The sequence below is a fragment of the Ornithorhynchus anatinus genome, chromosome 21 (assembly GCF_004115215.2).
Source record: "Ornithorhynchus anatinus isolate Pmale09 chromosome 21, mOrnAna1.pri.v4, whole genome shotgun sequence".
NCBI classification, from domain to species: Eukaryota; Metazoa; Chordata; class Mammalia; order Monotremata; family Ornithorhynchidae; genus Ornithorhynchus; species Ornithorhynchus anatinus.
This window is the reverse complement of record NC_041748.1, coordinates 3,035,471-3,057,852: the sequence shown is the minus strand read 5'-3', so window position 1 is coordinate 3,057,852 and position 22,382 is coordinate 3,035,471. Positions and strand designations below refer to the sequence as shown.

The window sequence follows — 22,382 nt, the reverse complement described above, 5'->3', positions numbered from 1 at the left end:
TGGGATTCGTTAGGCGTCTACTACGTCCCAAGCACTGTGGAGAAGCAGCGTGGCTCACTGGAAAGAGCCGGGCCTGGGAGTCAGGGGCCATGGGTTCGAGTCCCGGCTCTGCCACTCGGCAGCTGGGTGACTGTGGGCGAGTCGCTTCACTTCTCTGGGCCTCAGTGACCTCATCTGGAAAATGGGGATTAACTGTGAGCCTCACGTGGGACCCTGAATCAGCCCCAGCGCTTAGAACAGTGCTCCGCACATGGCGCGTCACAAATACCAACGTCATCATTATTACTAAACTCCTGGGTCGATGCAAGTTCCTCGGGTTGGACCCGGTCCCCGTCCCACGTGGGGCTCACGCTCTTCATCCCCCTTCTGCAGGTGAGGGAAGGCGGCCCGGAGTCGTGAAACGACATCATCATTATTAATAATAATAACGATGACGACGACGGGATTTGTTAAGCGCTTACCAGGTGCCGAGCGCCGTTCCGAGCGCGGGGGGAGAGACCAAGTCGTCGGGTTGTCCCGCGCGGGGCTCCCGCTCTCCATCCCCCATTCTCCGGATGAGGGGACGGAGGCCCGGAGGAGCGACTGGCCCCGGGTCGCCCAGCGGAGGAGCGGCGACTCGAACCCGTGACCCCGCGACCGTGCCAGAAGACGGGGCTATTTTAGAAACGAGCGATCCAAGCAGCTGAGGGCCGGCTCCGGTTTCTTCTCGAAGGAGAATCTGCCCGCCGTTCCCTCCCTCCCCGTCCTCCATCCCCTTAAAGGGTAATGTTGCCATCCGAGGCCAAGGAGAAATTTTCCGGCGTCGTATCTACCTCCGTCTACGCGTCGGGGGTGTCTGCTAAGTCCCCGCCACACTCCGAACCCTGGACTGAGGACTTTTTTAAAAAATCTCGGCGTCGGTTGGGGCTCGTTACGTGCCGGCGCTTAGGACGTACGCGGCGCCGGGCTAGGTTCCGGATCGTGGGGTCCCCGTCCCACGCGGTCTTAATCCCCCTTTTGCAGATGAGGTCCCCCAGGCGAGAAGAACCATCACGGTACTCGGTAAGCGCTTCCCGGGGGGCCGGGCCGAGCGCCGGGGCGGATACGGGCAAACGGGGTCGGACCCGGGCCCCGTCCCGGCCGGGGCTCCCGGCCTTAACTCCCGAGGTTCGGAGAAGGGAAGTGACCGGCCCAGGGTCACCTCCCCGGGACGGGGCAGAGCCGGGGTCGGGGCACCGTGATCCTCTCGATGGCGGATCCCCTTCGGTCTCATCTCCAAGAGAAGAATAGTTAATAACGGTATTTATCAAGCGCCCGGGGGGACGCGGGGTCACCGGGCCGTCCCCCCGTGGGGCTCCCGGCCTTCGTCCCCATTTTCCAGAGGAGGGAACCGAGGCCCGGGGAGGTGAGGGGCCCCGGGTCACCCGGCGGGGGGCGGGATTGGAACCCGCGACCTCGGGCTCCGTCCCTTCGGCCCCGCGGAAGCGAGCCGGGAGTCGAGGGCCCCGGGGCCTCATCCGGTCTCCTCCCCGCCTCCGCCTCTCCGGGCCTCGGTTTCCACCGCTGCGGAACGGGGCTCCGATCCCCCTCCTCCCCGCTCCTCAGGCCCGGAGCCCCACGGGGCGTTCGGAGCCGGCCGGACGCCCGGTCGGAAACCCCAAAGACATCACCTCCCCGCAGGCCGCGGGCTTCCGCGGGAGGCCCGGGGGTCAGAGGTCACGGGTTCTAATCCCGCCTCCGCGTCGGCCGGGCCGCCCCGGGCCGGTCGCCTCGCTGCTCTGGGCCTCGGTTCCCTGCTCCGGAAACCTCTCTCCCCCCGGCCGGCGCTTAGGCCGATGCCGGGCACGCGGCGAGGGCCTAAGAGACCCCCTCGTCGGCGGCGTCATTAAGGCGGGAGAGCGGGACTCACCATGGCGTCCGCTCCGGCCTCCGGCCCGCCGTCGCCGCGCGCTGCTTCTTCGACCGGCGGACCCTCGGGACCCCCCCGGACCCTCCGGGCCCGGGATTTGTAGGGTCCCGGGGGGCCCCGACCCCCGACCCCCGCCGGGATTGGTCCCCGGCCCGCAGGGGGGCCCGGGGGCGTCCAATAGGCCGGCGGGCCTCCGCTTTCCCCCCCTTCGCCGGGAGCGGCTGGACCCCGTTACCTAATTTAGCCAAGGACCCCCGGGGGTAAACCGACACTCCGGAGCAGGTGGTCCCCCCCCCCCGGGGGCCGTCTCTCCTTCCCGCCCCCCGCCTCCCGCCCGGAGAGAGGACGGCGCGGCCCAGCGGGACGAGCCCGGGACCCCGGCGGGGTCAGGGGTCCCGGGTTCCGCTCTCGGCTCCTCCGCCGGGCCGAGACCCTTCGCCCCCCCGGGGCCTCGGTCGCCTCCGACCGGCTGGCTTCCGCCCCGCTGCCCGGCGTAGAGGGCGGGAGGAAGAGGGGCGATGGCGCTCGGCGCCCAGTAGGCGCTCAGTAGATACCCTCGAAGGAGCGTAAGGAAGCTCGCCGCGGGCGGGGAACGTGCCCGTAATAGCGTTCTGCTGTCCTCTCCCGACCGCTCGGCACGGCGCTCCGCCCGTGGAAGCGCTCAATAAGTGCGACGGAGCGACCGGATCCTCTCCCGATCGCTCAGCACAGCGCTCCGCGCCCGGGAACTTCTCGAAGCCTCCGACCGGCCCGCTCCCCGAGAGCCCGGGGAGGGACCCGGGCCGCGTCCGACCCGACGGTCCCGTCCCTCCGCCGGGGTCCGGTCCAGTCCGGCGCGTGGCACGTAGTAGGCGCTCGGCGAACCCCGTCGGAGGGAAAATGAGCCGCCCCAAGGGGTCCCGGAAGGGATAACCGAGGCGGACCCGACCGGAAGGCTCCGGCCTCGACCCAGCCGGACGTTCGTCCGGAAGAAGCGGGGGGAAGCGGACGCCCCGACGGGGCGCCGAGCGGAGGCCGCCCGTTCGTTGAGCGCCTCCGACGTGTCGGTCGCCGGACTGAGCGCCGGGGCGGCTCCGGGCTCGTCGGGCTGAACCCCGCCCCGCCTAGGAAGTGGAGTGACGGGCAGGATTGGAACCCGGGCCCTCGGACCCCCCCGGCTCCTTCCACGAGGCCACACGGCCTCACCGTCCCGTCTCGACCTACCTCTCGGTCTATTCTTGGACCCGCGCTCGCCCGACCGCTCGGTACGGCGCCGCGCACGGTGGAGGCGCTCAATCGATACGATCGAACGGACGAATAAATCCATATGGATCATTCTCTAGGTCTAAGATGGATATCTGGCGGTGCCCCGGCGCCCGCCACGCGCTCAGCAAGGACCTCGGCCTTAGCGGCAAGAGGCCGGCCCAGGGGTGGGTTCTAATCCCGGCTCCGTCGCCCGGCCGCCGCGCGACCCTGGGGGAGTCGCTCGGCTTGGGGACGGGGGGACGGGGAGTGTTTCCAACCTGATTACCCCGCCTGGACCTCGGTGCTCAGAACAGCGCTCGGCTGAGCCAACACCCTGATCGTTATCAATGGTCGTATGGGTACGGACGGAGAGAATCGTGCGTTTCCCCCGGCGCGCGGCGCGGTCCTCCCTCCCTTCGTAGTGGGCGCCGAACAGGTAGCCCGGTCGTTACCCGTTATCATCTGTCGGAAAATAAGTATCTCGCGGCCGCCCCGGTGCCCGGTTCGGTGCCCGGCCCGCGGGAGGCGATTAACGGGTGCCGTAATCGCGATTGATTACTACGTGGATGTAGATATCGCGCCTAGTAACCGTGGCGTCTGTCAAGCGCTCCCTCCGTGCCCGGAACCGTACCGGGCGCGGGGGCCGGACCCGCTCCTCGTCCCCGTTTCGCAGATGGGGTCACCGAGGCCCGGGGAGGTCAGGCGACCTAGCCCGACGGCTCCCGCTCTCCGTACGCCCGGTGGGCCGGGGCGGCGGACCCGGTGCCCGGCGGGCGTCGGGACGGACCCGGGGGGCTTCCGGCGCGCTCTGGCAGAGGGGGCCGGGCGAAGGTCACGGGAGGGGGGCAGGATGGACGGACGGACGGACGGACGCAGCTGCCGTCCGGGCCCTCCCCTTATAAATAGACTAGACATCCTCAAGAAAAGCCGAGGCGGAGGAGGGCTAAATAAGGCAGGCTCGGGGCCGGAGGAGGGCCCGGGCCGGCGGGGCGGGCCACCAGTTCGGGCCGCGGGGTCCCGCTTCCGCAGAGGACGCCTCCGGCCTGGGTTCCTCTTCCACCTTCTATCTGACCCTCACCCGCCTGCTCCCCGCCCCGCACCCCACGCCCGGCCTGGAGAAACGGGGCGAACCCCCCCCCCCCCCCCGGTCCGTCCCGTCGGCCGCCCCGGTTCGACACGACGCTCCCGGCGTCCGCTTTTTCCCAGTCCGTCCCGATGAAGCTCCGCAAATAATAATGTCGGTATCCGTTAAGCGCTCACTACGTGCGGAGCACTGACCTAAGCGCCGGGGGAGATCCGGGGTCATCAGGTCGCCCCGCGTGAGGCTCGCGGTTAATCCCCGTTCGACAGATGAGGTCACCGAGGCCCAGAGAAGCGACTTGGCCCACAGTCCCACAGCTGACGAGTGGCAGAGCTTGGATTCGAACCCACGACCTCTGCCTCCCCAGCCCGGGCCCTTTCCGCGGAGCAAAGACGAAGATTCCGCTCGATCCCCCCTTCCACAACTCCACGGAGCGGCGCCCGGAAAAGAAGTGCGCTTATTCTACGTAGTTCTGGCGCGAGGTGCCCCGACGGCGACGGTGACGTTGGGATCGGGTAAGCGCTCGCTGTGCGCCGAGCACCGTTCGAAGCGCTGGGGGAGATAGGAGGCGATGGGGTCGGACGCGGCCGTCGTCCCCCTCTTCCCGACGAGGGAACCGAGGCCCGGAGAAGCGAGGCGGCCCGCCCGGGGGCCGGGCGGGATTAGGACCCGGGTCCTTCTGACTCCCGGGCTCTCTCCACTGAGCCACGCTGCCTGTCATCCAGATATGTACGTATTCATCTACATTTATTTTTGAAACGGTGCCCGTCAAGCGCTTGCTCCGGGCCCGCCACCGGACCGAGCGCTAGGGTCGCTACTGAGGAGAAGCAGCGTGGCGCGGCGGGAAGAGGCCGGGCTCGGGAGCCAGAGGTCGCGGGTTCTGATCTCGGTCCCCTCGTCTGTCGGGCGGGGATGAAGCCCGTCGGCCCCGCGGGGGGCGACCCGATGACCCTCCGTCTACCCCGGCGGTGGGCCGACGGGTCACAATGACGTCGGTATCCGTTAAGCGCCCACTGCGCGCAGAGCACTGTTCTGAGCGCCGGGGGAGATGCGGGGTCATCGGGTCGTCCCCCGCGGGGCTCCCCGGCTTCATCCCCGTTTCACAGACGAGGGAACCGAGGCCCGGAGAAGCGGGGCGACCTGGCCCCGGTCACACGGTACGTCGGGCGAGGCACGCTGCGGCGGGTGGAGCCCGGGCCCGGGAGTCCGCGGGTCCTGGGTTCTAATGCCGGCCCCGCCTCACGCCCGCCCCGTGACCCCGGGCAAGTCACTTCGCGTCCGGGGCCTCCGTGACCTGATCTGTGAAAAGGGGATCGAGTCCAGGCCGACTTCCTTGGATCCGCCCCGGCGCTCAGCACAGCGCCCGGCACGTAGCGAGCGTGCCATGGTTGTGATTGCGATTACTGTCGATCGATAGCATTTATTTAGTTCCCGTCGGGGGCGGACGGCCGGGCCGGGAGCGGGTCGGCCCCCCCGACCGTGTCTCCCCGAGACCCTCCGGCCGTCTCCCGCCCGCCTCGGCGTCCGACAGAGACCCGGCGGCGGCGGCGGCTTTCCAGCCGTCCCGCCCCTCGGCCCCCCGCACGCCTCCCCCCGCCCATCGTCTACTACAGCCCGGCCCGCACTCCGGTGAGTGCTCGGTAAATGGGCCCAACCCATCAACTCCGCCTCACCGCGACCGCCCGGGAGGCCCTCCCGCCTCGCAGCCCGCAGACGACGACCCTCCCGGCCTTCGACGCCTCATCGAAGACCCTCCTCTTCCTCCTCCTCCGGGAAGCCCTCCCGGACCGCGCTTACCAAATCTCTACCGGCACGGCACGCGGCGGGCGTCCGATACGTAGCACTGGCCGGCGGGCCGACGGAGCGGGCGGTGGAATTAGCGGACGCGATCCCCGTCCTCCCTCTGGCAACCGACTAGCGGTATCTCCTCAGCGCCCCGGGCGCCGTACTGAGCGCCCGGGGGGGAGTCCACCGGAGGGAGACGCCGCGACCCCTCTCCTCAGAGACCACAGGACGGAGCCGCGGGAGACGGACACCGTCGCGTCTCCCCGACGGGAGGCACTCTCCAGATCGCGCCCCGAAACGCTGCGGACGGAGGAGAGGGGCGTGAGCGGGGCCAGGGGGCCGAGGAGGAGGAGGTCGGGTGAACGTCTCTGCGCCTCGGTTTCCCCCTCCGTAAAACGGGGGCCGAGCGCCCGTTCTCCCTCCCACCCGTCCGCCGGGGGACCCGGGGCGGGACCCTTCACCGGGCCTCGGTTCCCTCCTCCGTAAAATGGGGATGAAGACCGTGAGCCCCTGGCGGGCCGGGGACCGCGTCCGGGCCGGACCATCCCGTATCCCGGCGCTTGGCGGGAACGTCGTAAGCGCTCGGGAGCTACCGCGATCGTCGTGACCGTTCCCGAGGCGCTCGAACCCGAACATTAAACTCGACCGGGGAGGGCTTCCTGGAGGAGATTCCCAAGGGGTTGGGAAATGGGGAAGTGGGGGGGGCGGTTCTGCCCGATGTGACCAAGGAGGGAATTCCAGGGATGGGGAGGGTAGAGGCAGTTGAGGGCATTTCCTCGTGACGGGGACGGCGAGGGGATCCGCTAAGCGCCCACTCCGTGCCAAGCTCTGTCCTAAGCGTCGGGGCGGATACGAGCCGACCGGGTCGGACCCGGTGCCCTTCCCCCGCCCCCGGCCTCCATCCTCATCTTCCAGGTGAGGGAACCGAGGCCCAGAGAAGCGAAACGCCCGGCGCCGGGTCACCCAGGGGTCGAGGGGCGGAGCCGGGATTAGAACCCGGGTCCCTCGGACTCCCCGGCCCGGGCTCCGCCCGCTGGGCCGGGCTGCGTCCCGCGGCCTTCTCGAGCGCGCCCTGCCCACGACGAGTCTAAAGGGGGAGAGCGGCCTTAATGAAATAAGTCATTCCGGCGTACCGAGCGCCTGGGGGAGTCCGGTAGATGAATAAGGAGACGCGTTCCCCGCCCGCCGCGCGCTCAACCGTCCGAAGGGGGAAGACGGAGAGGGTCGGGGCCGGGGGCCGGGCCGGCGGGTTCGGGGGTCCGACCCGGGGCGGTGACGGACCCCCCCCCCACCCCCCGGTCCCCGCAGAGCGGAGCCCCCCTCCGGACGGTCCCCGCGGTGCCGCCCTCCTGACCCGGCAGCTGCGGGGCCCGTGGAGGAGATCCCGCGGCGGCCTCGGGCCCCAGCGCCTGCTCTTCGAGGTGACCGGCGCCGACGCGGTCAGCGAGCCCCCCTCCGAGTGCGTGGTGAGTCCGGGGTCCCCCCGACGGGCCGGGCCGGGGGGGGGGCGGCGGGAGCCGCGCGACACCCCGTCCGGCGCGGGGGAGGCGGAGTCCGGCCACGGCGAGGGACGGTCCCTACCCGCCGCCGGGCTCCCGGGCCGGACGGGGGGAGACGGACGACGGCACGGGTAGGCGCCGGGGAGAGTCCGGCGGGAGGCGGTCGGCTCGGCGTCTGGGCGTTAGTGGGGACGGGCCCGCCGTGGGCCGCGGGAGGTGAAGTCAGGGAAGCCTTCTCGGAGGAGGCGCGCGGGCCACGTCGGCGCCCTTGCTGCCGAAGGGCCGCTCGGTCCGGCCCCGGCCGGTGTGGGGAGGGGGCTGGCGGCGGGGGGCAAGAGGTTCTGGAGCCCCCGTTTTGGAGAAGGAAGAGCCAGAGGTCTCTGGCTTCACCGGCCGCCGGAGTCGCTCAATCAGCCGTATGTACCGAGCGCTTGCTGCGAGCGGAGCGTTCTACCGAGCGTCGGGAAAGAGTTGGGCGATGAGGTGGAGCCAAGGGGGAGCCGCTGCCGGGCGCGCGGGCCACCCGGCGGGGGGAACACCCCGCGGCCCCCGACTCCAGCGTGCCTCCCCCGGGCCGTGTGGAGCCGGGGGTGCCGGGCTGGATACTAATGATGATGATGAGGATGATGAAGGTCTCGGTTGAGCGCTTACTCTGTGTTTTAAGCGCTGGGATAGAGACAGGGTAATGGGGTCGTCCCCCGTGGGGGTCCCGGTCTTCATCCCCGCTTTCCAGACGAGGGAACGAGAAGCGAGGCGCCTTGCCCGGAGTCCCCCAGCGGACGAGTGGCGGGGCCGGGATTAGAACCCGGGGCCTCTGACCGCCGAGCCCGGCCTCTTTCCCCCGAGCCGCGCCGCCCCTCCTGAAGCCGAAGCCCCCCCCGACCCGGGGCGGGCACCGCTCCGAGCCCAGCGGGGGCGAAAAGCGGGAATGACAGACGGTCGTCGTCGGCGTGCTCCTGCTGATCTCGTAGTTGTGATCGTAACCGGGATAATGAGCGCTTTCTACCTAGTGGGTGAGAGGGGGAGAGCTGAGCTCATGAGGTGGGAGAGGCAGGGACCCCCCCCCCGCTTCCTGGGGTTTCCGGTAGAGGCGGGTGTCTGGTCGGAGGGGCTGCGACCTCGGGGTGTCCGGAGGACGAGGGGCCGGGGGCCGGAGGGGGACGGCGGGACCGCGGGGGGCGGGGAGGAGAGGAGGAGGAGGAGGGGAAGAAGAGGAGGAGGGGAAGAAGAGAAGAGGATAAGTGGGAGAGGAGGAGGAGGAGGGGAAGAAGAGGAGGAGGAGGAGGAGACGAAGAGGAGGAGAAGAGAAAAGAAGAGGATAAGTGGGAGAGGAGGAGGAGGAGGAGAGGAAGAGGAGTGGGAAGAGGAGGGGAGGGACAGGAGGAGAAGAGGATAAGTGGGAGAGGAAGAGGAGGAGAAGGGGAGATGAGTGGGGGGGAAAGGAGGAAGAGGAGGAGGAGGATGGTCAGGAGGAACAGGGGGAGGAGGATAAAGAGGAGGAGGAGGAAGATGATAGAGGAGGAGGAGGAGGGGACGTAGCGGGACGGAAGGGTCAGGGGGAGGAGGAGGAGAGCCAGCCCCCGGCTCTGAACGTCCTCTCTCTCTCTCTCTCTCTCTCTCCGTGCCGCACGACGCCAGGGGTCTGTCAGACGAGCCTCGGGTGAGACGGGGCTCCCCGGCTCCGCGGGCCCCCGCCCGGAGACCTCCTCGGGGGGAGGGAGCGCGGGGATCGGATCCCCGCCGTGCAGAGGAGACCGGGGCCCGGGGGAGGTCCCGCCGCCGGGCGCCCTCTCCTCCCTCAGCCGCACACCGTCGCCCTGAGGCGGCCGGGCCGCCCGGACCGGCCTCCGGCCCGGCCCCGCCGCCGCCACTCGGACCCGGAGCGGCCGCGCCGCCGGCGGCGGGGTCGGGTCCGGGGGCCCGTGGCGGCCGCGCCCTTCCCCCGCCGGCGGCTGCGGCGCGACCCGGCCGCCGAGACCATCGCCCGGCGCGGCCGCGCCATCGGGCGCTTCCCGGGCCACGTGCAGGCCGTGCCCGGGCCGCGCCGCGGGCCTCCGCGACTTCTTCCTGCTGCTCATCAAGGAGGCGCTCGACTGGAGGGGGCCGCTTTCCCTCGGAGTAAACGGGGACGGTCGGGGCTCGGCGTCCTTTATTGCCCGCGGAGGAGGGGGGCGTCGAGGGGAGTCGCGTGGCTTTCGGGGGGGCGAGCGGACGTCCGGGGCCGGGGCCGCGTCGACCCATCGGAGGAGAGCGCGGGACTCGGGCGTCCAATGAGAGCTGACTGTCGGGGTGGGGGGCGGCGCTTCGGCGGCCAACGGGAGCCGGGGAGCGGGACTTCGGGCGCTGGGCGGGGAGGCGCAGCCCCGCTCCCCCCCCCCCGCCGGCGGGTCCTAGAGGTTGCTGGGGGGGAGGCAGGGCCTGACGCGGATGACTCCCTCCTGGGCGCAGGACGCCGCCAGGACCCCGTCGCGCCGCCACAGGCGGCCGAGGACCAGCCCGCGGGAGCCCCCTGCCGGACGACGGGCGCCGCTGAGCAGAGGCGCCCGCCGCCCGGGGCCCCGCCCCTTTCCAGGTCCCGCCACGTGACCTCGGCCCCGCCCCTTCTGCCGACCGCCTCGCGTGCCCTTTCCCGCGACTCCGCCCCCTTGGCGGTTCCCGCCCTCTTCCCGTCGGCCGCCTCGTGGCCCCTCTCCTACTTGCCCCGCCCCCTCGTGGCCCCGCCCCCTCCCTAATCTCCCGCCTCGAGGCCCCCCCCCCCCGGTCACGTGGCCCCGCCCCCTCTCGATCAACCGCCTGGAGACCCCGCCCCTTTCCCCGTTTCCGCCTCGCGCCCCCGCTCCTTCCGGCCCCGCGGCGCCCCCTGGCGGCGGTGGGAGGGGGGCGCCCGCCCCCGGGTGCCCTCCGCCCGCCCCGGCGCCCTTGCGCCCCCCCGCGGCCGGCGGCCGGACCTGCCCAGGGGCTGCGGCACTCGTAGAGCATCCAGCGGTCGGCGCGGAAGGGGGCGTGGAACCACATGGCGTGGTCCAGCGAGGCCAGGAAGGTGACGGCCAAGCGGCGGCGCTGGGGCAGCAGGGCGGTGCCCAGCAGGGCGTAGTCGGAGATGTAGGCCGCCACGCAGCAGTGCAGCTTCGCGTCGCCTTCCCCTGGAGGACGACCCCGGCTCGCGTCGGCCGGACCCCGGCCGCCCCCCGCCCCCCGGCCCCCCGGCCCCCCGGCCCCGCCGCTCTCACCGATGTGGCCCCGGGCCCGCACCCAGAACATCTGCTCGGGCCGCGGGCGGGGGCCCCCGCCGCCCGGGCCCACCGTCTTCATCTCGATGGGCACGTCGCGGGCGGCGATCCGATGGAGGCCCGGCCGGTACTCCTCCCGCGGGTCGGGGTCCCTGCGGCCCCGGAGGCTCCCGTCACCCCGGCCGCCCTCCCCCGCGGGCGCCCGGGAGAGGGCTCGGCGGACCGCCGGGCCTCCCTAAATCCCGTCCCCCCCCCCCCCGAAAGGGAAGGGGGCGGCGTCGGCCGTACGGAGGAGGAGGGGGGTCCGGGCGCCCGCCGCGCGCCGAGCCCCGGGGAGGCGCGGCGAGGGCCCGCCGGGCACCGTCTCCGGCTCGGCGTCCGGGGGAGGACGGGGGACGGGAGGCTCTCCGCCGAGGGCTTACTTCGCGCCGGCCGCCGAGCCGAGCGTCGGGGCAGACGCGAGCCACGCGGGCCGGCCCCGGGACGCGTCCCCCGCGAGGCCTCGCGGTCTCGATCCCCGTTTTCCGGACGGGGCCGCCGAGGCGCGGAGAGGCGAGGCGGCGTCGGCCGAGCGCCCGCCGGGCGGCTCCACGTAGGCCGGGGTGGACGGGAGCCCCCCGGGGCGGTCCCGGTCTCCGCCCCCGGGGAAGTGAGGCGGCTGGCCCGAGGTCAGGCGGCGGGAGCCGGGCTTAGCTCCCTCCGACTCCCGGGGGCCGCGGCCGCTCCTCTCGCGCCCCCTTACGGGCGGGGAGACCGAGGCGCGGGGCGGCCGGGCGACGCGGGAGGGGGCCGGGGCCGGGGGGGGGGGGGGCGTCTCTTACCCTAAGAAGTCGGCGATGACCTCCCGGTGGTCGGGCAGGTCTTCGGGCGGGGGCACGGCGGGCATGGAGAACTGGTGCCGGAGGGGGCTGGGTTGGCAGCGCTGGAAAGACGCCTGGCAGATGAAGATGGGCTGCCCGCCCTGCAGGGCCTTGACCGACCGCACCGAGAAGCTGTTGCCCGTCCGCGTCCGCTCCACCTGGTACAGCACGGCCATCTCGGGGTTCCCTGCGGGCACCGCGGAGGTCGCCGTGACCCTCGCCGCCCGATGGACGCCGGGGGCCCCCGGGGAAGACCCGCGGGAAAACCGAGCGCCTGCTCGGTGCCGAGCGCCGTCCTAAGCCCCGGGGTAGGCGCAGGTGGACCGGGTCGGACGCGGTCCCCGTCCCCCGCCTCCTCCGCCTCCCGCCTCCTCACCGTGATCCGTTCCGGGTCCCCTTCTCTTCTCCATCTAAGCCCACTCGCTCGGAAAACCCATCCCCCCCCCCGACGACGTCGACTCCCGCCTCTCTGCGGAGGATTCCCAACTCTCCCTCTCCGGCCCCGATCCCTCTCCCCGTCCGCCGTCTCGCATCTCCTCCCGCCCCCGAGACGTCTCTACTCGGACGTCCTCCCGTCGCCTCCGGCTCGGATGTCCGAAAGCGAGCTCCCCGCCTTCCCGCCCGAACCCCGGCCCCTCCCCGACCTTCCCGGCACCGTAGACGGCGCCGCCGCCCTCCCCGCCTCGCGGGCCCCCGACCCCGGCCTCGACTCCTCTCTCTCCTTCGACCCGTCACCGAATCCGGGCGGTCCCGCCTTCACGCCGTGACTAAAACCCGCCCTCTCCTCCCCATCCGGACGGCTCCCACGTCGATCCGATCGCCCGGACGGCGGCGGCGGCGGCCTCCTCGCCGGCCTCCTCGCCGGCCTCCCGACTCTCCCCGCTCCGGTCCACGCTTGGCTCTGCCGTCCGGATGGTTTTTCTACAGAAACGTTCGGGACGCGTCACCCCGCTCTTCAAAGCCCTCCAGCGGTCGCCCATCCACCTCCGCATCGAACGAAAACTCCTCACCGTTGGCTTTTAACGCCGTCCATCCCCTCCGACCTCACCTCCCTTCTCTCCTCCTCCGCCCCGGCCCGCGCACTCCGCTCCCCTGCTGTCAGACTTCTCACCGGGGCCCGTCCCCCCTCTGGCCTGGCCCGCCCTCCCTCCCCAAACCCCCGGGACCGTGACTCTCCCCCCCTTCGAAGCCTTCCTGGGGGCCCACCTCCTCCAGGAGACCTTCCCGGACTAAACCCCCCTTTCCCTCCTCTCCCCGTCCCTTTCGCGTCGCCCCGACTTGCTCCCTTCTCTCTCTCCCCCCCCCTCAGCCCCACAGCGCTCATATTCACACCCGAAATTTTATTTCTATTGCCGTCCGTTTCCCCCCTCTAGTCCGTAAGCTCACCGGGGGCGGGGAACGCGACTTCTGACGGCATCTTTCTCTCCCCAGGGCTTAGTCCAGTGCTCCGCACCCAGTACGCGTGCGGTAAATGCCGCCGAACGAACGAGCGGACGACCGAAAGTGAGAACGATCCCCGCGCTCGGGGAGTTTGTGATCCGTCGGCGCCGGTATCACTGATGCGGTTACCGGTCGTCGCTACGACGATTACTGAGGAGGCGAGCTCTCGGTGGGGCTCGAGAGAGGGGCCGGCGGATCCGAGGAGGGCAGGACGGGGGCCGGGCGAGACGGAGGGGGGCCTCCTCTCAGGGTCGCCCCCGGAGAGTCTCCGGTCCCCCACCGGGCTCGGCGACGGGAGGCCGCGTCGACCCGAGGCCCGTCCGCTCCATCCCAACCTCGGGCGGCGGCGGCGGCGGCGGCCGCCGGCCCCGACTCCCCCGGGCCGGTCCCCCTCGTGTCTGGGAGGCCACGGTCGACCCCTTCTTGAGCTCGCCCCAGGAAACTACGGCCCCGCTCGCCGACGGAGGCGGGGGGCGCCCGGGGGAGCGCTCGCCGAGTACGCCCGGCCCGACCCGACGGTACCTTTGCGCACGAAGTAGCAGTGCAGGGAGTGGACGTTGACGTCGTCGGCGACGGATCTGGCCGCGGCCACCAGCGCCTGGCCCACGATCTGCCCTCCGAAGAGCCGCTGGGTGGACGGGACCCAGTAGTGCCGCCCCCTGTGAGGAGAGCGGGAGACCCGGCTGAGGACGGGGGTGCGTGACGGGAGGAGACCGCCCTCCCCGACCCCACGGGGCCGGGCGGGGAAGCCGGCATCTTTTTTATTGTTCTCGTGCCATCCGGTAAGCGCTCACCCTGTGCCAGGCACCGCGCCGAGCGCCGGGGTAGACGGGAGACGACGGAGTCCAACACGGTCCCCGTCCCACTCGGTCCCCATCCCCGTTTTAGGGGAGCAGGGCGGCCCGGCGGGTAGAGCCCGGGCCTGGGAGTCCGAGGGTCGCGGGTGCCGATCCCGGCTCCGCCCCCCCGCCCGCCGCGTGACCTCGGGCGGGTGGCTTCACTTGCCGGCGCCCCGGTCGCCTCCTCGCGAAAACGGGGATTGGGAGCGTGAGCCCCACGTGGGGCGGGGACCGCGTCCAACCCGACGTGCCCGTGTCCTCCCCAGCGCTCGGGACGGGGCCTGGCACGTGGTAAGCGCTTAACAAAGAGCAAAATCAGTACGATCGCTACCGCAAGCCTCGCGTGGGACCGACCTATTCTGTACTATTATTACTATAACCGTTATTATAACTATTATCACAACCTAACCGTTATTGTCGCCCCCCCACTTGAACGACCACTCGGGGGAACGCGGATAGTATCGGGATGCTTCGAATCCACCGGTCCTCTACTCCGTGGACCGTTCGGTGGACTCGGCGCCTGGTAATCTGCGAGAACCATCAGGCGTGGCACCATTCGTTCGCTCGTGCTTACTGAGCGCTCGGGGTAAGGGACTGGAGAAGACGGGCGCGTCCTCTGGAGACGGGCGAAGGAAGGGAAAGGGGATTATCCAAGGGGTCGCCCGCGTGAATCGGCGAGATCCCGGGCGCCCGCGGGACCCCGCCGCCGGCCACCGGCGGTCAGGGGCTCTCAAGGGCGAGGGGCGGTCGCGGGATCATCGCCGCCGCGGGCGGTCACGAGTCTCACTACGGGCTTCGTACCGACCGTGAGCGTGCCGGGCGCGGAACTCTGTGCCAAACATTTGGGAGACTATAGCGGGACAGGAAACGGACCCCCCTCCCCGCCCACGAAGGGCTCACGGTCCGGCGGGGGGGCTAGATATTACTACAGATCGATAAGCGGGGGAGGTGGACGCGAGCGGGGCGATGAATAAGGGGATCGGGGCAGCGCAAAGGCTCCCGGCGGTTACGTGAGGAGCGGTCCGTCCGCCACTTGCCTGCTGGGTGACCACAGTCGAGTCACTTCCCTTCTCTGGGCCTCGGTTACCTCGTCTGTGAAACGGGGATTCGAGCCTCCGCCCTCCTCCTTCGCCTGCGAGCCTCACGCGGGACAGGCACCGCGCCCGACCCGACCGCCTCGCGTCTACCCCGGGGCTCAGAACGGTGCTCGGCACACGGTACGCGCTTAGCAAGTACCGTGACCATTATCGTTCATTTGACTTCTTCTTCCGTCAGGAGACGGGTCCCGGCTCCGCCGCCGCTCACCTGCCGAGGGACCGGGGGCGAGGCGCTGAACTACTCTGGGTCTCGGTCGATTCGTTAGTTTCGAACGGGGATGGGATTCCCGCTCGGGGCCCCCAGCCTTCATCCCCATTGTACAGATGAGGTAACTGAGGCCCAGGGAAGCGAAGCGGCTTGCCCGAGGTCGAAGGGCAGACAGGAGAAGCGGCCTGGCCTAGTGGGAAGAGCCAGGGCCTCGGGAGACCCGGGTTCTAATCTCGGCTCTGCCCCTTGTCTGGTGTGTGACCTTGGGCGAGTCACTTCACTTCTCTGGGCGTCACCTCATCTGCAAAATGGGGCTAAGATGGCGAACGCCATGTGAGGCCTGGACTGGATTATCTTTAAATAAGCTCCGTAGTTAATATCTACGTCCCGGACTTAGTACGGTACCTGGCATATAATAATACTAACAATAGTACTTGATAAGCGCTTCGCAGGGCCTGGGGAGGGGCTTCTCCGCTCCCAAGGCAACGGGGGCCGCTTGTGGTCCCATGGTTTGTAGTTGGGGTAGGAGGGGCTCCCTCTGTTCCCGTGGCAATGGCGATGCTCGGTCCGGGTAGGAAGGGAGGGGTTCCCTCCATCCCCATGGCAACAGGGCCACTGGGGGGGGCTGGAGTTTGTAGTTGGGGGGTGGGGTCCCTCTGTTCCCATGGCAATGGGAAATGTGTTATTATTATTAATCGTATTGTGTGGTTACCGTGTGCAAAGCTCTGGACTAAGCGCTTAGGAGAGTACAGTAGTACATCAGACACATTCCCTGCCCACAGCGAGCTCGGGGGTCCGGGTAGGAGGGGCGTCCTCCGTTCCCCATGGCAACAGGGGACGCTCGGGGTCTCGGGCAGGAGGGGCTCCCCCCTCTGTTCCCACGGCAACGGGGGATGCTCGGGGATCGTGGTTTGCGGTCGGGGTGGCCTCGCCCCCCGTTCCCATGGCAACAGGGGACGCTCGGGGTCTCGGGCAGGAGGGGCTCCCCCCTCTGTTCCCACGGCAACGGGGGATGCTCGGGGATCGTGGTTTGCGGTCGGGGTGGCCTCGCCCCCCGTTCCCAAGGCAACGGGGACGCTCGGGGTCTCGGGCAGGAGGGGCTCCCCCCTCTGTTCCCAAGGCAACGGGGGGCCACTCGGGGACTTGTGGTTTGTGGTCGGGGTGCCCTCCCCCCCGTTCCCACGGCAACGGGGATGCTCGGGGTCTCGGGTAAGGGCTCCCCCGTCCCCGTGGCATCGGGGGGCCACTCGTGGTTCTGGAGTTTGTAGTCGGGGTAGGAGGGGGCTCCCTCCGTCCCCATGACAACCGAGGAGGCTCGGGGTCCCGACGTTGGTAGGAGGGGCTCCCTCCGTCCCCAGGGCGAATGGGTCGGGCCCCCGGGTGGGAGGGGACCCTCCCTCCCTCACCATGGCAACGGGGGACGCTCGGCCGCCCCCCCCCCCTCCCTCCGTTCCCATGGCGACGAGGCGGGCGGCGGGGTCGGGGGCCGGGGGCCGTGTGGGCTACCTGTAGAGATCCTCATCCAGCGGCTCGAGGTTGAGCACGCTGGTGACCAGGACGCTGCGGAGGTCGGGGCGCGCCTCCTCGGCCTCGCCGTCCCCGCCCTCCGCCATCTTGCGCCGTCACGCGACGCCGGCCCGGCCGGGTCGGGGGGGGAGGGGGGAGGGAGAGGGAGGGCCGCACCGCCCATGCGCCGCGGCCGGAGGGGCGCGCGGCCGCCGCCGCCGCCCTCGAGACCGGAAGTGGCTGGCGCCGGCCGCCGCTGCCGCGATTGGCCGAGCGCCCCGTCACTCACCCGCCCGGAGGCCCCGCCCTCCGCCCTCCGCCCTCCCCCCTCCCCCCTCCCCCCTCCGCCCCCGTCGTCTCGGCGGTCGGGAAGCTGTGGGGATCGGGGGCGACGCCCTCTGGGTGCTCAGCCCTGTTCTAAGCGCTAAGGGGAGGTGCCAGCAGCCGGGCTCGGTGGCAAGAGGCCGGGCTGGGGAGGCAAAAGTCATGGGTGCCAATCCCCGCTCTGCCCCCTGTCAGCTGGGTGACCCCGTGGCCCAGTCACTTCGCTCCCCTGGGCCTCAGTTCCCTCATCTGGAAAATGGGGGGGGGGTGAAGACTGGGAGCCTCGGGTGGGACAAGCTGTATCTCCCCCAGCGCTTAGCACAGTGCCCTGCACATAATGAAGCGCTTAACAAATACCAACGTCATTACTGTTATCATAGGGGGCCATCAGGTTGTCCCCCGTGGGGCTCCCCGGCTTCATCCCCATTTGACAGATGAGGCCACTGAGGCCCGGAAAAGTGAAGCGACTGGCCCAAGGTCACCCAGCTGACAAGGGGCAGAGCCGGGATTCGAACCCACGACCTCTGACTCCCAAGCCCGGGCTCTTTCCACTGAGCCGCGCTGCCTCTCTTGCTATCTATATCCCCACCCGGGGGGGGGGGATCGAACCCTTCGATCGGAATCTCCCATCTTCACCCCGACCGTTTGAGGTTATTTATTTTTCTTTGAACAGTATCTGGTGAACATCTAATGACGTTAATAATAACGAAGGCGCTCGTTAAGCGCCCGCTATGTGTCGAGATTCAGGGTGATCAGATCGTCCCCGCTCTTCATCCCCGTCTGACAGGTCGCTGAGGCCCCGAGGAGTGAAGCGACTGGCCCGAGGTCACCCGGCGGACCAGGGGCGGGGCCGGGATTCGAACCCGCCACCTCTGACTCCCAAGCCCGGGCTCTTTCCACTGAGCCACCCTGCTTCGTCATAATAACGATGGCATTCGGTAAGTGCTTCCTACGTGCAAAGCACCGCTCTGAGCGCTGGGGTAGACGTGGGGAGTGGGGGGGGGGGCGTTCTAAGCGCCGGGGTCGATTTAACGGGGTCATCGGGTCGTCCCCCTCCCAGCCTTCATCCCCGTTTCCCAGATAATAATCGTTCTACCGGACGATCGGGTCCCCGTCGACTCCCCATTTTGCGGACGGGGCAACTGAGGCTCCGCGCGGTCAGGGGACGCGCCCTAGGTGACGCAGCGGGTGAGCGGCGGGGGCGGGATTGGAACCCAGGTCCCCCCGACCTCCCTCTGAAAGATACCGAGGCCCGCGGGAGGCCGCCGGCGCTTCCGCCGGCGCTCGGCCCCTCGCCTCGGACGGCTTCGGGGATCCGCGGCCGGCCCGGGGCGCGTGCTCGAACCCCGCCCCGCCGGGACCTCTGCACCGGGTCCGGAATTCGCTCCGGAACGCCGGGGGACCTCGAATCTACCCCGTGACCTGCGCGTCTGTCCGTTTATCTCTCCGTAAGCGCGATAACTGCCGTGTCGGTTAAGCGGCCTCTCCGGCGGCCGGGGAGCGGCCGGAGACGATCGGATCCGACGCCGCCGTTCCCGTCCCGCCTGGGGAGGGCGGGGGGCGGGCATCGGCCCCTCCTCTCGATCCAAGGTGAGGAAACCGAGGACTCTTCCCCCTCCGCCTCCCGCCCCGGGCCCTCCTCTGATCACGTCTCCTTCAGGAGGCCCCGCCGGGTTCACCCGCCGGTCTAGCACGGCGCTCCCCGCTCGCGGTAGGCGCCCGAGAGACGCGCGCCGAGCGCCTGCCGCGTGCGCAGCGCTCTCCCCGACCCGTCCCCGTCCTCGGCGTCGCACCCCCTCCCACCACCTCTCCCCTTGGCCTCGGCGCCCGTATCTCCGGGTCCGCTCGTTGTCGGTCTGGAACGGCTATTTATTAAGCGCCGACCGGGCGCCCGGGCACCGTTCTGAGCGCCGTGGGGCTCCCGGTCTCCATCCCCACCGTCCCGGGGAGGGAACCGAGGCCCAGAGCGGCGGAGCGACTTGCCCGGGGTGAGGCGGCCGGCAAGCGGCGGAGGCGGGATCGGAACCCGGGTCCTCGGCCGCCCCGCCCCCGGGGTTTCGCCTCCCCGAGATCGATCTCGACGTCCGTCTCCCCCTCCCCCGGCTGGACCGTCAGCTCCTTCGGGGAGGGGGTGGTGTCCAGCGGCTCTCCCGAACTCTCCCGGGCACTTAGGCCGGTGCTCCGCGCAGAGTGAAACATTGGATGAGTAACAACCGCGACGTCCGGTAAGCAGTCGCGTCGGCCACCGGGCTGGGCGCCGGGGTAGATCCGCGCCCACCCGGGGCCTGTCCCGCCCGGTCCCCGCCGTCCGTCCGACGCCCGTTTTCCAGACGAGGACGTCGAGGCCCGGGGAGATGACCCGCCCGAGGTCACACGGTGGGCAAGTGGCAGCACCGGGGTCTCCGGACCCCCGGGCTCTTTCCGCTAGGCCCCGCCGCGTGGGAAGAGCCCGGACCCAAGAGTCAGAAGGCCCGAGTTCTAACTCCGGCCCCACCGCCGACCTGCCGCGGGGCCTCGGGCGGGTCACTCGGCTTCCTCCGGCCCTCTTCTCATCTCATCTATAAAACGGGGCTCGAATTCTCCTCCCTGCGCCACGTGGGACTCCGGTAAGAATACCCCTGGCCTTCGGTGAGCGCTCCCCCTGCGCCGGGCACCGTACCGAGCACCGGGGTAGGCGTGGTCTCGGCTGGGGGGGGAAGAAGACCGAGATCGATTCCCCATCCTGCAGACGGGGGAACCGAGGCCCAGAGGAGCGAAGCGACTCGTCCGAGGTCGCACAGCGGCCGAGAGGCGGAGCCGGGATTAGAACCCAGAACCGCGTTCTTTCCCGCTTCCCTGAGCGTGGTCTCTATCGATCTTATGATCTTATAAATCCGTAAGCGCGGCCGACTGTTGTTGTAGCGTCCTCTCCCAAGCGCCCGGTGCAGTGCCCTGCACGCGGCGAGCGCTCGGTAAATACGACCGGACGATCTCCGCCCCGGCGTTTCGAACGGGGCTCGACACGCTCGACGGGTGCCGTGATGAGAAACGCTCGGGACGGGGTCCCGGGCTACAGAGAGGCGGCGGGACTCAGCGGGGAGTCCGGAGGTCCTGGGTTCCGATCCCGGCTCCGCCGCTCGCCCGCCGCGTGACTCTGGGCCGGTCGCCTCGCTCTTTCTCCGGGCCTCGGTCGCCTCGTCCGGAAAGAGGGGATGGAGACCCCGAGCCCCGCGCGGGCCGGGGACCGTGTCCGGCCCCGTTCGCCTGTCTCCGCCCCGGCGCTCGGCGCGGTGTCTGCCGCGCGGCGAGCGCCCAACAGGTACCGTCGTCGTCCTTATCATCGTTTTGGCAACGCCGGGTTAGTCAACGGGGCAAAATGAGGCCAGCGGGATGATTCAGCCTGGCCCGGCGGGTTCCTCACGCTCCCCTCCTCCTCGCCCCTGAATGATAATAAGATGGAGGCGGCGGTGAGGCGCTCGCTACGTGCCGAGCGCCCTTCTGAGCGCCGCGGGGGGGACGCGAGGTCATCGGGGCTCCCATTCTCCGGCTGAGGTCGCCGAGGCCCGGCGGATAGAGCCCGGGAGGCGGAAGGCCCCGGGTTCCGATCCCGGCTCCGCCACCGACGTGCCGGGTGACCCCGGGCCGGTCACTTCCCCGGGCCTCTGGAAAACGAGGCCCGGGAGCCCCGCGGGGGACGGGGACCGCGACCCACCTGACGACCCGGGGCCGTCACGGCGGCGTCACGGCGTGCCCTCCCGAGTGCTCAGAACAGTGCTCAGCGTGACCGGAGGGATGAACGCCGACCCCGGGGGTCGGCGCTCAGCCGACACGACGACGAATCGCCGTTCTCACCGTCGTCGACGACGCGACAAGAATCCTAACGTCGGTTAAGCGCTCAGTAGGTGCCGGGCACCGTGCTGAGCAGCGGGGGCGGGGGGCCGCCGGCCCCCCCCCCGGGGCTCGCCGTCTCCGTCCCCGTTCTCCAGATGAGGGAACCGAGGCCGAGCCGGAATTAGAACCCACGCCCTTCCGACTGCGCCCAGGCGTCCAGCGCAGCGCTCCGCGCCGCGGCGAATGCCTTTCGATCCATTCGTCCCCCACGGGGGACGGTCGCCGTGTTCCGCCTAATCACCGTCCATCCCAGCGTCCGGCACAGTGTCTGGAACAGAGCGGGCGGTGGAGCGGTCGGTCGCGCCGCGCCGGCCTGGGAGGCAGAAGGTCGTGGGTTCCCATCCCGCCTCCGCCGCCCGCTCGCCGCGTGACCCCGGGCGAGTCGCTGCCCTTCTCTGGGCCTCAGTGACCTCATCTGGGAAATGGGGCTGAAGACCGGGAGCCTCCCGAGGGACCACCCGATGACCCTGTATCTCCCCCAGTGCTCTGCGCGCCGTAAGCGCTTACTACCAACGTTATCAGGACTGTCGCCAGCTTAGAGGGGGACGGCCGGTGAGAACTACAGCCCGGGAGTCTCGAATCGGTACTCGTTAAGCGCTCGCCGGGGGCCGATCGGTGCCGTGAGGGCCGGAGGAGATTCGAGATTGTCGGGATTTAATCCCCATTTTTAGATGAGGACCCCGAGGCACAGGAGAGCGAAGCGACTTGCCCGAGGTCACCCGGCAGGCGGGTGGGAATTAGAACCCACGACCGTCTGCCTCTTCTCCCCCTAGGCCGGGCTGCTTCTCCATGATGAAAGTGGAAATGATAAGAATATAATTAGACGTCCCGTGGGACGAGGCGATTATCGTCATTATCGGTCCCCGCCCCACCCGGGGCCCGCGGTCCAAGGAGCGCCGTCTTCCCAGATGAGGCGACTGAGGCCCGGGGGGAGCGAGGGGACCTGTCCCACGTCACGCGGCAGGAGACTGGCCGAGGCGGGATCAGAACCCGGGTCCCCCCCTCCCGAGAGAAAGGGGATCCCGGAGTCCGAATCGGGGAAGCCCGGCCCCGCCGGGAGAATCCGGCCGGATCCGAACCGGGAACCCGGGCCCGGGAGTCGGCCGGACCCTCCCCTCCGCCCCTCCTCTGCCCTGTGACCCCGGGCAAGTCACTCCACTCCCCTCTGCCTCGGTTTCCCCCTCTCTAAAATGGGCGCCGGCCCCCGTCCCGCAACGAACAGGGGCCTGGGCGTCAGAGGAGCCGGGTCCCGATCTCGGCTCCGCCCCGCGGCCCGGGGCGCCCTTCGCCGTCGGGATTCCGAAGCCGTTCTCCCTCCTCCTCGGACCGCGGGCCTCCCGTGGGAGCCGACCGTCTCGAATTCACATCGGGGCTCCGTACGGGGCCCGGCGGGCGGTGGGCGCCCAACAGACGGTCGTCACCGTCGTCATCGTAGTCCCCCGCGGGGCGGAGACCGGGTCGAACCCGACGGACCGCTATCCGGCGCCCGGGACCGCGCTCGACGCCGGAGGAGCGCCGGACGGACGGCCTT

The 22,382-nt window shown here is 70.3% G+C and overlaps 2 protein-coding genes and 1 long non-coding RNA gene across 3 annotated transcripts; 2 read left to right on the top strand and 1 right to left on the bottom strand.

Annotated features, from left to right (window-relative positions):
- Nucleotides 1-3,217: 3,217 nt before the first annotated feature.
- On the top strand, nt 3,218-9,751 carry SNX21 (sorting nexin family member 21). Its single transcript, XM_029049579.1, has 5 exons — nt 3,218-3,297; nt 3,535-3,653; nt 7,287-7,444; nt 9,280-9,608; nt 9,727-9,751. The coding sequence occupies exons 1-5, from the start codon at nt 3,218-3,220 to the stop codon at nt 9,749-9,751; spliced, it is 711 nt and encodes a 236-aa protein (XP_028905412.1).
- A 27-nt stretch (nt 9,752-9,778) lies between these two features.
- ACOT8 (acyl-CoA thioesterase 8) lies at nt 9,779-16,804 on the bottom strand. The gene is made up of 6 exons (XM_029049443.1): nt 16,658-16,804; nt 13,530-13,666; nt 11,529-11,754; nt 10,708-10,859; nt 10,426-10,620; nt 9,779-9,986 (listed from the first exon to the last, which is right to left on the bottom strand). The coding sequence occupies exons 1-6, from the start codon at nt 16,762-16,764 to the stop codon at nt 9,868-9,870; spliced, it is 936 nt and encodes a 311-aa protein (XP_028905276.1). The 5' UTR covers nt 16,765-16,804; the 3' UTR covers nt 9,779-9,867.
- Nucleotides 16,805-18,977: 2,173 nt separating this feature from the next.
- Nucleotides 18,978-19,868, top strand: LOC120639081. Its single transcript, XR_005661261.1, has 2 exons — nt 18,978-19,587; nt 19,710-19,868. It is a non-coding gene; the product is annotated as an uncharacterized LOC120639081 (long non-coding RNA).
- The last annotated feature ends 2,514 nt before the right edge of the window (nt 19,869-22,382 follow it).

What these genes read in the sequence shown, in the direction of transcription:
- ACOT8 (XM_029049443.1), bottom strand. Translation starts at nt 16,764, where the DNA reads ATGGCGGAGGGCGGGGACGGCGAGGCCGAGGAGGCGCGCCCCGACCTC. An exon ending in GTCATCGCCGACTTCTTAGG is followed by an intron (nt 10,860 to 11,528) that starts GTAAGAGACGCC and finishes CCGGGGCCGCAG; the next exon opens with GGACCCCGACCCGCGGGAGG. An exon ending in GCGGGCCCGGGGCCACATCG is followed by an intron (nt 10,621 to 10,707) that starts GTGAGAGCGGCG and finishes GTCGTCCTCCAG; the next exon opens with GGGAAGGCGACGCGAAGCTG.
- SNX21 (XM_029049579.1), top strand. Translation starts at nt 3,218, where the DNA reads ATGGATATCTGGCGGTGCCCCGGCGCCCGCCACGCGCTCAGCAAGGAC. An exon ending in GGAGGCGATTAACGGGTGCC is followed by an intron (nt 3,654 to 7,286) that starts GTAATCGCGATT and finishes CGGTCCCCGCAG; the next exon opens with AGCGGAGCCCCCCTCCGGAC. An exon ending in AGCCCCCCTCCGAGTGCGTG is followed by an intron (nt 7,445 to 9,279) that starts GTGAGTCCGGGG and finishes CTCCTCCCTCAG; the next exon opens with CCGCACACCGTCGCCCTGAG.